The sequence below is a fragment of the Podarcis filfolensis genome, assembly GCF_964270895.1.
Source record: "Podarcis filfolensis genome assembly, chromosome: Z".
Lineage (NCBI taxonomy): Eukaryota > Metazoa > Chordata > Lepidosauria > Squamata > Lacertidae > Podarcis > Podarcis filfolensis.
In genome coordinates this window covers 11722662-11736868 of record NC_139617.1, presented here as the reverse complement: position 1 = coordinate 11736868, position 14207 = coordinate 11722662, and the positions used below count along the sequence as shown (strand labels likewise).

At 44.1% G+C, this 14207-nt stretch overlaps 1 protein-coding gene across 3 annotated transcripts in view; it reads right to left on the bottom strand.

Annotated features, from left to right (window-relative positions):
• Positions 1 to 14207, bottom strand: part of LOC310754153 (glutamate receptor 3) — a 204452-nt gene that overhangs the window by 50931 nt on the left and 139314 nt on the right. For all 3 annotated transcript variants that reach the window (XM_083595718.1, XM_083595717.1, XM_083595719.1), the window contains one exon: positions 7770 to 7968. In XM_083595718.1, the coding sequence (XP_083451844.1) occupies positions 7770 to 7968 (199 nt within the window). The remainder of the gene's footprint in view (positions 1 to 7769; positions 7969 to 14207) is intronic.

Here is a 14207-nt window from a genome sequence, read left to right as displayed (position 1 = left end):
CTCCAGTGATACATTCTCCTAGCTACCAAGTTAACCCGTTAGCTGAAGCTCTACTGCAGTTTCACTTCAACAACTTTGCAATTCATGCTCTGCTCTCTGACCTGCACAAAGTCTCAGGTCTCACAGTTAGTGTCTTCTGCAAGCAAATATTCATGAGATAGTGAGTGAAATTTGCTCATGTGTGTGTTGCAAATCGCAATTAGAGGTTAAATGGAGTGGAGGGAAGATTTGCAGGATGCAAGTCAAAGGGGACCATTTATCAGCCATGCCAAATTTTGCTATGAAGATATACAAGATTTCACTTTAGGACCAGAAGTGGGCAGAAGTGCAGTAGTCTGGGATCACAGGAGGTCGAGGCCCTGTTACTATTTCTGCAGCAGGGCCCTAGTAGGGTCCCCGTCTCCAGCAACCTAGAGATGCCCAATCAACATGAAAGAGGAAATTTGTAGCTACTGAAAAGGAATATTCTCACTCTTTGCACTAACTGAAGCCAGAGTGAAAGGAGCTGTGTGTAAAGAACACCAAATACTGTAGTGGTTTTTCCTGTATGCTCCAAAGTTAAGCTCTTGGCAATATTGAAAACACAAGATGCTTCAGTTTCAAGAAAACGGTGTGCAAGTTCTGCCACATACAATGGAACTTCAGGAAAACCACATTACTCCAAAAGAAGATACTGGAACACTCCAAATCATTTGCCCATGTGCATAAGCACGAAAAAGTAGATCTAGCTGGAAGGCAACATATGGAGATCTGCATTGGTCATTACAATGGATCTCTAATGATTATTCGTGTATAATCTTAGAAGATTGTATAATCTTAGAAGAGTGTGTGGCTGAGACTATAATGAAGTTACTCTGCACTTCTGAATTTGCCACTAAATTCTGTGAGTAGGGAACTTCAACCCCGGGGACTGAATGCAGGCCTCTAGACCCCTCTGTCTGGTGCTTGGTATTTTCCACAGGTTGCACCCATTCCCTGGCCAAATTCCTTTCCCTGGCCTGATGTGCACCCTCTTTGAGTGTTTTTGCCTGACTAGAATGTGCCATTGAGATTCAATAATCATTCTTGCTTGCTTAGAGGGAGGGTAGAGAGGTAACTAAAAGGTAAAGGTAAAGGTACCCCTGCCCGTACGGGCCAGTCGTGTCCGACTCTAGGGTTGTGCGCCCATCTCACTTAAGAGGCCGGGGGCCAGCGCTGTCCGGAGACACTTCCGGGTCACGTGGCCAGCGTGACGAAGCTGCTCTGGCGATCCTGCACCAGCACAGCACACGGAAATGCCGTTTACCTTCCCGCTATAAAGCGGTACCTATTTATCTACTTGCACTTTAAGGGTGTTTTCGAACTGCTAGGTGGGCAGGAGCTGGGACCGAACGACGGGAGCTCACCCCGCCGCGGGGATTCGAACCGCCGACCTTACGATCAGCAAATCCTAGGCACTGAGGTTTTACCCACAGCGCCACCCGCATCCCCTAGAGAGGTAACTAGCCTACTTTAATTGCTTCACCCACTTTTGCTTTTTGTCCTGCTCACCGCTGGTATGTGTCCCCTGGATGGTTGTATGGAAGAGAGTGTAACTGAAAAAGGTTCCCCACTCCCCAGAGTGCTAACTGGGTACAAGGGTCACTTGGATCTACTGGAATTATCAAAAACAAATGGCGACAACATGCTATTTTTTTTTCTAATTATGGATTCCATCATCCTCTTGTTAATTCTGATGTACAGAAAGAATCAGATTCATTATGCAACTTTAACACAATACATTACATTATCCTAAACCCAATAGCAATGCATTCGGTTTTTAGTCATGCAATGTCCTGTCAAAACAACAACAACTATGTACTCCAAGGAGTTAAAGGTGACATACATAGTTCTCCCCATTTTATCCTCACAATAACCCTGTGAGGTAGGTTAGGCTAAGGGATACAGTCACTAGCCCGAGGTCAGCCAGGAAGCTTCATGGTTGAGTGGTGATTTGAACCCTGGTCTCCCAGGTCCTAATCCAACACACTAACCATGACACCACAGGAGCCTGCTAGATCAAGCCAATGGCCCCATTTAGTCCAGCATCCTGTTCTCACAGTGGCGAACTTGGTGTCTGTGGGAAGACCACAAACAGAACCTGACAGCAATGGCACTCTCATCACTTGCAACTCCTAGCAACAGACATACAGACATACTGCATTGGATAGCAGAGGTAGAAGATCACCTCAGACATTTTGAAATAAAAGGGATTTTTATTTTTTTAGAATCAAGGATTACACTAAAAAGGCTAAAACATTCCCAATGTCTATCCCATTGGGATAAAAGCATTCCAGAATGTGGATAAAAGTGCACAAAACCCATTGACTGCCATTTATAGCACCACCCTTGTGTTGCATTGCTGCCTAGTGCTGCTAACTAGAAATAAGAAAGGAAAAAAAAGGTAAAGGACCCCTGGCAGTTAAGTCCAGTTGCAGACAACTCTGGGGTTGCGGCGCTCATCTCGCTTTACTGGCCAAGGGAGCTGACGTTTGTCCACAGACAGTTTTTCCAGGTCATGTGGCCAGCATGACTAAGTGGAATCCTTTGGTAGCCAGATAACTTGCAGTTGGGAAGCTGCAGGAGCTCAGGAGCTATTTGGAGTATAAAGTATGTTCTACTGTGAAAATGTCACATACACAGATGAGAACACCATATCATGAGAACTCAGGGTGCATTTTAATTTTTTAAGATTGGGAATGTTTGACCTATAAAGTTTGAGTCCTGCCAGCCACCAAACCATTATGACAGCTAGGGAAACAGTCAGCAGTATAAAACAGGTTGCTGGCTGGATGCTGCCCAGTCCTGAAGCAGATGAAATTCATTACCATCTGTTCACATAAAATGAATTGCTGGTGTGATTCCACTTTCAAATAGTAAGTGTTCCCCATTTCATTAAAAACAACACCACAACATCAGTGACTAATACTTTGTGGCTTTGTTAGTGAGGCCAAAGATTGGACTAACCTAGGCACCTCTCATCTGCACATGGCTAAGTGCCAGAGATTCTGGGACATGAACCAAGAACTTCATGTTCCAAGACCTTGCTGAGTGACATATCTGTGCTCAGGCACCAGAATACTCCTCGGAGCACAGAAAGAAAGAGGAAGAGGACTGACAATGAGCAGAAAGGCACAATCCAAACAACCAAAGGACTGGAGCATGTGTCATATGAGGAAAGGCTGAAGTGTTCATTGCTTTTTAGCTTGGAACAAAGGTGGTGTATAACAAGATGCAGGTTGAGAACAAGGGGTTAAGGCAAAAGAGGCCCCTCATGTCATGACTTTAGAACCTGGATGTGGTTGATCCAGTGAAACACAAGGAAGTACATCTCCACAGAATATGTAATTAATCTGTGGAGTGCAATGCCACAAGATGTGGTGATGGCCACCCACCCAAATGACTTTAAAAAAGAATTAGACAAATTCAGGGATTAAAATGAGCATCTGTTAACAGCTATCACCCATAGTGACTGTAAAGAACCTACAGGTTCAAAGGCAGTATCTGACTCAGTATCAATTGCTGGAAAGCAAGACTATGTGAGGCACAATTGCCTTCATGTTCTGGACATAGGCTTCCAGGAGGCATCTACAGGATGCTGGGCACTATGGACCTTTACTGAATCATACCAGGGATCACAGGGATGAGGGTGGCACTGTGGTCTTAACCACAGAGCCCAGGTCCTGCTTACAGACCTTCTATTGGCATCTGGTTGGCCACTGTGAAAGACGGATGCTGGACTAGATGGGCCATTGGCCCAATCCAGCAGGCTCTTCTCATGTTCTAAAGCATTTGCACCCATCATTTGCTGCTGCTCTCAGGTTCTGTTTGCAGTCTTCCCTTAGGAGGATTCTGGACCCTTGGAGGCCTGCAAACAGGACCTGAGAGTTGCAGCACTCCCATTCCAATAACTGAGTATAAATAAATAAATTTAAAACCATAAAAAACTAGAAGCAAAACAATACATAGAAACAAAACTCACTGCATGCTGAATGGATCCCATCTGAAGAGACAAGTGGAGAGAACAGTCTCCCCTTCCCAAGTGCTGCCTTCCCAGTAGGGATCCTCCACCCCACACACCTGTAATGAATTACTGTCAAATTCACAGTTCCCCCAATGGATCCTGGGAACTGTAGTTTCTAAGGGGGCTGGGAATTGTAGGGGTCAACTAAAGTTCCAAGGATTCTCCTAGGGGGAAGTCCTGTGCTTTAAATGCGAGAGGTGCAGAACTGTGCTGTGCAGAAGGCATCTCTCCAGCAGCCCATGCAATCAAAGCAAATTCAATACACATGAGACTTCTCCTATTGAATCCTAGGGACTCTAGGAACTGTGAAGGATGAATTCTCATGCCTCTTTGAGGGAAGCCTGGATTGCTTAAAGGGGTACAACACTTCTTTAAATGTGTAGTATGGGTGTGACCCCTGTGTGCCTTTAAATAAACTTTAAACATGTGGTATGAACACAGCCAAATATACATAGTTGCATCTTTTGCTGCATCTTTAACCAAAGCATCTAGTTTGGTCCTCCAGGAGCAACCCCTTATGCCACAGGACAAACTGGATTATTATTGTTATTATTCTTTGGGGGGCAATGGAACTTTCAAAAGCAGATGGTGTTTGTGTGTGTGTGTGTGTGTGTGTGTGTGTGTGTGTGTGTGTCTAAATATAAATTAGAAAACCTTACTAAGTCTTTGTGTGGCGCTGTGGGTTAAATCACAGAGCTTAGGACTTGCTGATCAGAAAGTTGGCGGTTTGAATCCCCGCAACAGGGTGAGCTCCCATTGCTCGGTCCCTGCTCCTGCCAACCTAGCAGTGTGAAAGCACATCAAAGTGCAAGTAGATAAATAGGTACCGCTCCAGCGGGAAGGTAAACAGCTTTTCTGTGCGCTGCTCTGGTTTGCCAGAAGCAGCTTAGTCATGACCCAGAAGCTGTACGCTGGCTCCCTCGGCCAATAAAGTGAGATGAGTACCGCAACCCCAGAGTCATCCGCAACTTGACCTAATGGTCAGGGGTCCCTTTACCTTTACCAGGGATCACAATATTTCAACAAATCCCCAGGTAGATCCAGGCGTGCCTTATCATCATCATCATCATTACCATCATCATCATCCTGTCTTTTTCCCTGATAAGGTCTCAAGGGTAAAGGAGCAGTAATCAATGAACGAGTAATCAAGAAATAGAGTGTCACATTCTCCCATACCTAGTCAACAGAGCAAGACCTCCTGTCCAATGCATTTCAGCATCAGCCTGTTTTCTCAGCTCATGCTCAGGGATTAAGAACCAATGGCTCTTGAGAGGTTGTTGGGCTTCAGCACCCTTCAACCTCACCCAGCATGGCCAATGGCTAGGGGCAATGGACGTTGCAGTTCCACAGCATGCCCACCCTTGATTTAGCTCCTGCTTAAGCTCTGGGCCCAGACCCAACCCAACTCTTCAATCCTCAGTGGACTCTTTATCTGAAAACATTCCCTTTGGAATCCAGACACCCAAGGTCTTAGCCTGACTATGACCCCAAGTTATAAGGTACATAAGTCCTTATTTTAGCTGTCAGAGAAGTTTCAAGTTATGCTGCCACAGTCAATTTCATCTCTCCCACCAAACCCCTCTCTTGATTGCACTAGATTTCCCTTTACATATTATTTAGAATTCCAGATGCATCTTCCTCCAAGAGACATAGCAATAAAGCACCCAGTTCTTTTAATTGTACATTGCAGCATTCAGATATTTAATGATTTCCTTTTTTTACACCTTGTAACAACACTTGCCTTTCATTACTTGAAAGAAAGGATTTCTTTTTAGATAACAGAAGAGGGGGTGCATGCACCCCCATCTTTTCCTCTCTGCCAGCAATTGATCTTTTTTAAACACACACACAAAAACCACCTATCCCTTGAATCACAGTTTGAAGACAACAGAAGGGCCATAGCATGCAACTCTCTGGAGACGGAGATAGCAGATGAAAATAGACAGTTGCCAAAGCATTTAAAAAGTATCCTTGAGTGTTTGGGGTGAGACTTTGTTGCACAGTCTCCTAGATCCAGGATGCAGGAAGAACTGGAGAGATGGTGGGGGGAGTTTTCTGCTAGTCACTCACTGCAGTTGTAGTCCAATAACACATGGATGAAACTCCTGCATTAAACCATAGTTTATTGTAATGTTCACAATAAATGGGCATCACAATAAACTATGGTTTAATGCAGGGGTATCCTCCAGCTTTTGTTGGACTTCAACTCTCATCATACCTAAGCATTAGTTATGCTGGCTGGGGCTGATGGGAGTTGGAGTCTGACAACATATGGAGAACACCATTTTGCCTGGTATAATGCAATATTAATGAGGTATGATCTCATATACCCATCTTCTCTTCTCGTGCAACTGTGCATTGACTGCAAGCATTTCCTTTTAGCTTTGATTAACCACAGTTTAGTGTTGTGTCCAAGCCCTAAATTGTAGTTAATCTGAACTATGGTTTGCCAAAACAATCCAGCTGCCATGCCTCTCAAGTGGCTTGTTTCAAACAAGCCATAATTGCGGCTCTCCACATGACAAGCTGCAGTTAATGGGGGGTAGCTCTCTGAGGAGAATAGCCTCCCAACAATTCTGAGCACTTTTTACAAATTACAGTTCCTGGGATTCTTTGTGGAAAACTACTATCTCTGGCTTTGTGCTATGTTCAAATCAGTGTTCTTGTTTTGCTTTGCTCCAGCAAACCATAGTCAGTAAGCCAAGAACAAACCATGCATATTGTTGAGAGCAAAATAAACCATGGTCTCTGGTTCAGACCTAATGCTATGCCAGGGAACATGGTTTGTTGCCTATCCACATGAACAGGAAGGAGTGAAACAAGCCAGAAAGTCAATCCATTAATGAGGTCGCTTAATTATGAAAAGGCTCTCTCTAAAACAAAATTACAGTGTACCATAACAGGCCTGGTACTGGAATGTTAAGTGTACTTACATATACAAATATTCTTTTGAGACTTATCAGCATATAAATAATCACATCAAAAGGGGAGGAGAAATGTACCTGCTGGATCTTCCCTCCACCCTGAACAGGGCTTACACAGCTACAGGAACATAGGAAGCTGCCTTGTACCAAGTGGTATGGTCCATCTACAACTCTGCTCATCCTTGACAACTGGCCATGCGAGATGGCACTGATTTGAGCCCAGCATTGTCTGGAGGTCAGCACCATTTCTACCTATGTTGTCTGTTCTGACTGGCAGCTGCTTTCCAGAGTTTCAGTTAGGAGTCTTTTCGTCTTTACTGGGGATGCCAAATTTGAGCCTGGGACCCTCTTCAAGGAAGGTATGTAGAATCATAGACTCATGGAATCATAGAGTTGGAGAGCCATTTAGTCCAACCCCCTGAAGTTCAGGAACATTTTTGCCCAATGTAGGTTTTGAGCCCAAGACCCTGAGATTAGGAGTCTCATACTTACTGACTGAGCTGCTCTGCTATTGAGCTAGGACCTTCTCCCTTACATCCATAGCCTCTCTCCATGAAACTTTTGCAGAGCTTTTAATTGCACACACAGTGCCTACATGCATCTAGGATTTGTGCGCATAGATTACATTTATGTGTTAGGCTGAAGATGGAGCAGCTCCAGTAGCTGCAATCCTTCTCCACATACACAAACATGCTGAGAGAATAAAGGGTGATTGTGCTTCTTCTTTTTTAAAAATACTACTACTACTACTACTAATAATAATGAAATAGTTTAGCCATTGTAAGAAAAACCAGGAAACTTACTCTAAAAAATTCTTTGGTTGAACCTGAATCCAGAGTTCCATAGGCTATTTCGGTCTGCTTAGCCAAGTCTTCAGCACTTTCTATGGGAGACACCATCCTTTCCACCGTAAGGAAGGCAGCAAGGTTGGCAGTGTAGGAAGAGATAATGATGAGGGTGAAGAACCACCAGACGCCGCCAACAATTCGCCCTGAGAGAGATCTAAGAAAGAGGAGATGAGGTTATATTGGTTATAAAAACAAGTCTTTGATCTTCTTTGAGAAGAGAAGATGTGTGTGTGTGTGAGAGAAAGAGAGGGGGAGAGAGAGCTAGACACCCATATTGGCATTAAAAGATGCCCCAACATCATCAATAATCATGGCATGAAAACCACCAGTGCCCAAACCCCTATTATGCTGCACCTAATGGCTGACAATCCATTCACAGAGTGGGTAGAGGCAAGAGAAAAATAGATCTCACCATGGCTACTATCCTCTTCTGAGCAGAGCTCTGGCTGTCTTTAATCAATGCAAGGGTGGAACACCTGAGCATCTTTCCACATTGTATCTCTAGCCAAATTAACAACTCATGTGCTGTGTCTGCTAATTCAACTCACCTGACTGAAGTGCTCTACTCCAGCAAGTCTATAGGCCAAATTAGGCACCCAGCCATGAGAGAGTTAGGGTTAGGGTTAGGGAGGTGAGAACTGATTCCAAAATATGCCCCCCATGCTATGGTGGAGCACCCCATCCACCCTCTGCTTGCTCTTGTTTCCATTCATTGTAACTATAGAACATGTGTGTGTTGTTAGCATGCATTGAACTCTAAAGAAAGTATGGCTTTGTGTGTGTGTGTGTGTGTGTGTGTGTGTGTGTGTGTAAATACCTCTTCCACTCCACCTCTCTCTCTCTCTCTCGTTATTCATACGCTACACTGAGCACATGTACAAGTTGCCTCTACATCTGTACATACGTTTGTGTGAACAAGTATACTAGATTTGCACAACTCAACTACTGCATACACACAGGTATGCAGACTGCACATTTGATGAAAGTCACATATGAAACACTCAGGGTGCACACCTCAACTATTTGCCTTACACTTGTTGAATGTAAATGGCCATTCTCTCTCTCTCTCACCCCCACCTCCACAATATCCCCAATATACGCAACATTCACATACATCAGAGTCAAAATGAACTTGCTGCCAACAGTCCTTCCCTGAGGATGTCAACGGAAAGGAGGACTCATATCCTCCTCCTCCTCTTTAACTCTCAGCTCCCTTCCTACCCACAGAGTTCTTTCTTCCTTGACTTCCCTCGGCCTCCCTACTTTTGCCACCTCTGACATCAACGGTGTTTCTAATTCTGGAGCTTTACTTGCTAGCTAGGTTGATCAGGCTGTCTGGACAATGCCTACGTTTACCGTATATATATAAAAAACTGCATGTGTGTAGGCTCTGCCTGCACGATCTGTTCCTTGCATATTTTTAGTGTACAGATTGCTTGTTCCACTTGTGCATGTGTAGGTTTTATAAAGACCTATGAGGGGGCAGGCCCAGTGGGAAATGGGCGGCCTCCTTCCCTCCATGCATTGTATGTATGTTGGTAGAAACACAGGAACCTGCCTTTTGCCAAGTCGGACAATGGCTCAGTCTAGCTTAATATCACCCACACTGACTGTAAGACATGGCGTCTGCCAAGCCCTGCCGACTGGAGAAAATGCACCAATTGTTTCACACAGTATGTGGCAGCATCAATTGTTTATGTATGGTATCTGAAAAGGTTGATGGTCATGCTTTAAATAATTTTTTTGGGAGGGGAGGATCAAACAGTGGCGTAGCGTGGGGGGTGCAGGGAGGGCCGGCCGCATCGGGCGCAACATCTGGGGGTTAGGGTTAGGGGGCGCAAATCCACGGGTTAGGGGGCGCAAATTACTTGCCTTGCCCCGGGTGCTGACAACCCACGCTATGCCACTGGGATCAAAAAGGATATAGTAGCCATATCCCAGTACATTTCCAAGCACAATTCAAAGTGTTGGTGCAGACCTTTAAAGCCCTAAACAGCCTCGGCCCAGTATACCTGAAAGAGTGTCTCCACCCATCACTCAGCCCAGACATTGAGGTCTAGCTCCAAGGGCCTTCTGCTGGTTCGCTCACTGTGAGAAGTAAAGCTACAGGGAACCAGGCAGAGGGCCTTCTTGGTAGTGGCACCTGCCCTGTAGAATGCCCTCTCATCAGATGTCAAACAGATAAACAACTATCTGACTTTTAGAAGACACCTGGAGGCAGCCCTGTTCAGGGAGGTTTTTAAAGGTTGATGTTTTATTGTGTTTTAAATATTTTGTTGGGGGCCGCTCAGAATGCCAGGGGCCACCCAGTCAGATGGGCAGATGATAATAATAATAATAATAATAATAATAATAATAATAATAATAATATCTGTCAAAATGGGGAAAAAAACTGGAGAGGGAACAATGGTGCAGTATGGGGTGGATGCAGGGAAGTGCAGCACCTGGGCATTAGTGGCAATGACATTCATCAAACCATCAGAATCACTGACACTCCTTGCTTTGACAAGTGAATGAGGATTTCAAGTTTGTCTGTGAGAACATATTAGCAAAGCGGATGTCAGAGAATGATGAAAAGAACTAAACAGAGGCTAGGCACTTCTTTTCTTTGATGGGGTTCCTCCTTCAGTCCAGCAGTTTAAATTGTAACACTCATTGGCAATATGAAATGCAATTCTAAATAAAAGCTAAAGGTTATATTTCAGCTGGCTGAATATATTTAGTTAAAGCTCAATGTGTTTTATGGGTTGAACCAATGCTGTAAGAAGTAAGCCCACTGAACCTTCTCCCAAGAAACTGTGCAGAAGATTATAGCCATGTTGATCTTACTTATATGGGTATTATTGGATCTTGTTGGGTGCTATGTTATAATTTTGGACTTGCATTTATGGGAAGAGGGGTGGGATATAGGGGCTGTTGTGATGAACTCCTACCTCAAAATTAACCACTACTACATCACTGGTGGGATGCAGGTGGTGCTGTGGGTTAAACCACAGAGCCTAGGACTTGCCGATCAGAAGGTTGGCGGTTCGAATCCCTGTGATGGAGTGAGCTCCCGTTGCTCGGTCCCTGCTCCTGCCAACCTAGCAGTTCGAAAGCACATCAAAGTGCAAGTAGATAAATAGGTACCTCTCCGGCGGGAAGGTAAACGCCATTTCCGTGCACTGCTCTGGTTCACCAGAAGCGGCTTAGTCATGCTGGCCACATGACCCGGAAGCTGTACACCGGCTCCCTCGGCCAATAAAGCGAGATGAGCGCTGCAACCCCAGAGTCAGTCACGACTGGACCTAATGGTCAGGGGTCCCTTTACCTTTACATCACTGGTGGGGAGGAGGGAACACTGAGCATCCGTGGCAGAGCATCTGCATTGCATGCGGAAGGTCTCAGGTTCAACCTCCAGCATTTCTGGGAAACCCTAGACAGCCACCCCAGTCAGGGTAGACAATACTATGATAAATGGGCCAATGGTCTGATTTGGTGTAAGGCAGTTTCCTACTTCCATTCCTTTTAGTTCTTTTTTGAAGAAAACGTTTCAAAATGTGACTCACTATGGACCTTCCCCAATTACTATTTCTTTTGGTCATTTTATTCTGCTTAACAGGAGCACTTGTGCAATTTTAGAAATGAAATAACTGTTCTATATTGCCAGATTAAGCAAACATAAATGTAAAATATTCAGTGAATGGAAATATGTAATTTTTTTTGAAAAAATATGTATCAGCAAGCTTTCTTGATCAGATCCTACTGGGACTTTGAGTATCTAAGTCTAACACAGAGAGACATGAGGAGATGTTCTGGTGTATTTTATGTTAATTGGAATTTGCATGTCTAAAACCCAATGTTCCAAAGCATGCATATTCCGCTTTAGCAATTGAGTCTCTGGCAGATTTCCATTTTAGCCAGCATTGTCCCGGAAGAGGACTGCAAATATTTAGTCACTTCATTCTCCCTAGCAAATTTATAAAAATGCAGAAGGAATTTATAATAAGCCAAGTCATTGTAAGAAAACTTTTTCATCACCAGAAATCTAGAGATACGATTTTGCATTAGTTCACCGGGTGCTGAAGGAAAAAAAAACCACACCTTCTTTGCATCAGCCACTAGTGTATGGTTAATACACAATTCAGGAAGTAATACTCATGCATCAAATCAACACGTATTCACGGGCTGGAACTGTGCTGGCTAGACCCATCCCTGAAGTCATGCCAAATGTGTGTGCTTTGACATAGGTGGCTGAGAAGGAATATCCTTCATTGTGTACAGCTGGACTCATGAAGGATTCCACACAATATGGAACCCTGTTCAACCAATGATTCCCCCTTTACTGATGTTTGCATCAACATATGGGTGATGTGCATGGCCCCACTTCATAAAGGTAAAGGTAAAGGGACCCCTGACCATTAGGTCCAGTCATGACCGACTCTGGGGTTGCGGCGCTCATATCGCTTTACTGGTCGAGGGAGCCGGCGTACAGCTTCTGGGTCATGTGGCAGGCATGACTAAGCCGCTTCTGGCGAACCAGAGCAGCGCACGGAAACGTCGTTTATCTTCCCGCCGGAGCGGTACCTATTTATCTACTTGCACTTTGACGTGTTTTCGAACTGCTAGGTTGGCAGGAGCAGGGACCAAGCAACAGGAGCTCACCCCATCGCGGGGATTTGAACCGCTGACCTTCTGATCGGCAAGTCCTAGGCTCTGTAGTTTAACCCACAGCGCCACCTGCGTCCCTCTTCATAGTCACTCATTAATTCAGCATGTGAGCTTTACTTTCTTAAATGCTTCATGTTGTGAGACTTTCCCTCCCTCAGTGTTCTAGTTATCATTGTTTGGTGCAGACCCCAGCCCAGTAAACCAGGGAGAGACTTACTTAAATTTGATTAAACCACAAGAGTGGATACCCCTTATAGCTGCCCCTTCTCCACAGCAACCACCCACCCAAGAGCTATTGGTAACAGGGACAGAAGAGAGCACTCTGGAAACCAATTGGGCCCATAAGTCTCCAAGGGTGAATCAATTTAACTGGACTTCCACCCTGGTAGATGGATGGAAAACCTGTCATTGGAAAACCTACAGCGAGTAATGGCCTGACCATGATAAAAGAAGCACATCTCCCTCCTTCACTTTCAGAACACTGGAATCTAGGCCAGAATAGAATATCAAACCCAATGTGTGACCTACAGTAATGACTTGTCCAAATTATATTGGGGTTGTATTCTCTTGGTCTTTGAGAAGACTATAAAGCTTCAGAGCTTTCCCCAGTAGGATACTCATGGGCTCTCAAGTATATTGGGCTGTATTCAATGCTAGTCTGACTCAGAGTAGACCAATTGAAGCTAATAGGCATGACTAATTTAGGTTCCTTAGTTTTAATGGGTCTACTCTAAGTAGAAATTAGATGAAACCCATTATCTCTGCAACTTTAATTTGTGTGTGAGTTTAGCACAAAATGAACTGCATGCACAACAGATTTCAAATTAATGACACAGAACATAGACACATTGAGTTGGAGTGGACCCCGAGGATCATCTAGTCCAACTCCCTGCAATGCCGGAATATGCAGCAGATCGAATCTGCAACCTTGGCAGCACCATGCTCTAACCAACTGAGCTATCACACTATAATGATACCATCTGCAAGGAGTACCAATATTCTTCTGAACCCCAAATCCCTGGCCCCAAAAACAAACTTTAGGATTATAAAAGTCAGTGGTTTCCCCTCTCCTTCTAAATTGTACTTGTCCTCTCAATAGTATTTATGCAAAATACACAGAGTGGTCAGATACATGAAAATAAGCACAAAATCAATTGCAGTTAAGAGCGCCTTCCTCAACAAATGAACTTTAGCTGTTATCATGAAATCAAAGTAAATAGCATACCTTGAGAGGAAAATTTGAGTGGATGCATGTTAAAATAATAGCATGTTAACAACAAGGACAAAACAGATGCATTTTTATGCAACAGTTACATTATATTTACAGAACATTTACTCAGTCTTTAATGGGAACATCGTGAATGTTTAACTATACTCTTGACTACAAATTATGCATCTCTCTGTCTTAGACAAATTCTCATTAGGCACTCTAATCTGGAGCACTTTTAATCCCACTTACTTCTGTTGAAGTCAGTTGGCATGATTCTTGATGACCACAAAGTATTCCTGTAGCTGGTTTTTTTTTTTTGGAAAGGACAAAGATCTAGAGATGCAGGCTGGGATCTAAAGTGCTGTGTAAAGAGATTTTTAGGTGCGAGGGGAAAATGCTGGCTGTCTTTGGTTTTCTCGTATCGGTAGCCATGGAGATTTTCCATCCCACTGAGATTCCTGTTTGCTTGTTTATGTTCTTTAAGCATTTTAAAGTATCTACCAACTTTCTAAAAGGATTAGGAAAATTCCTTC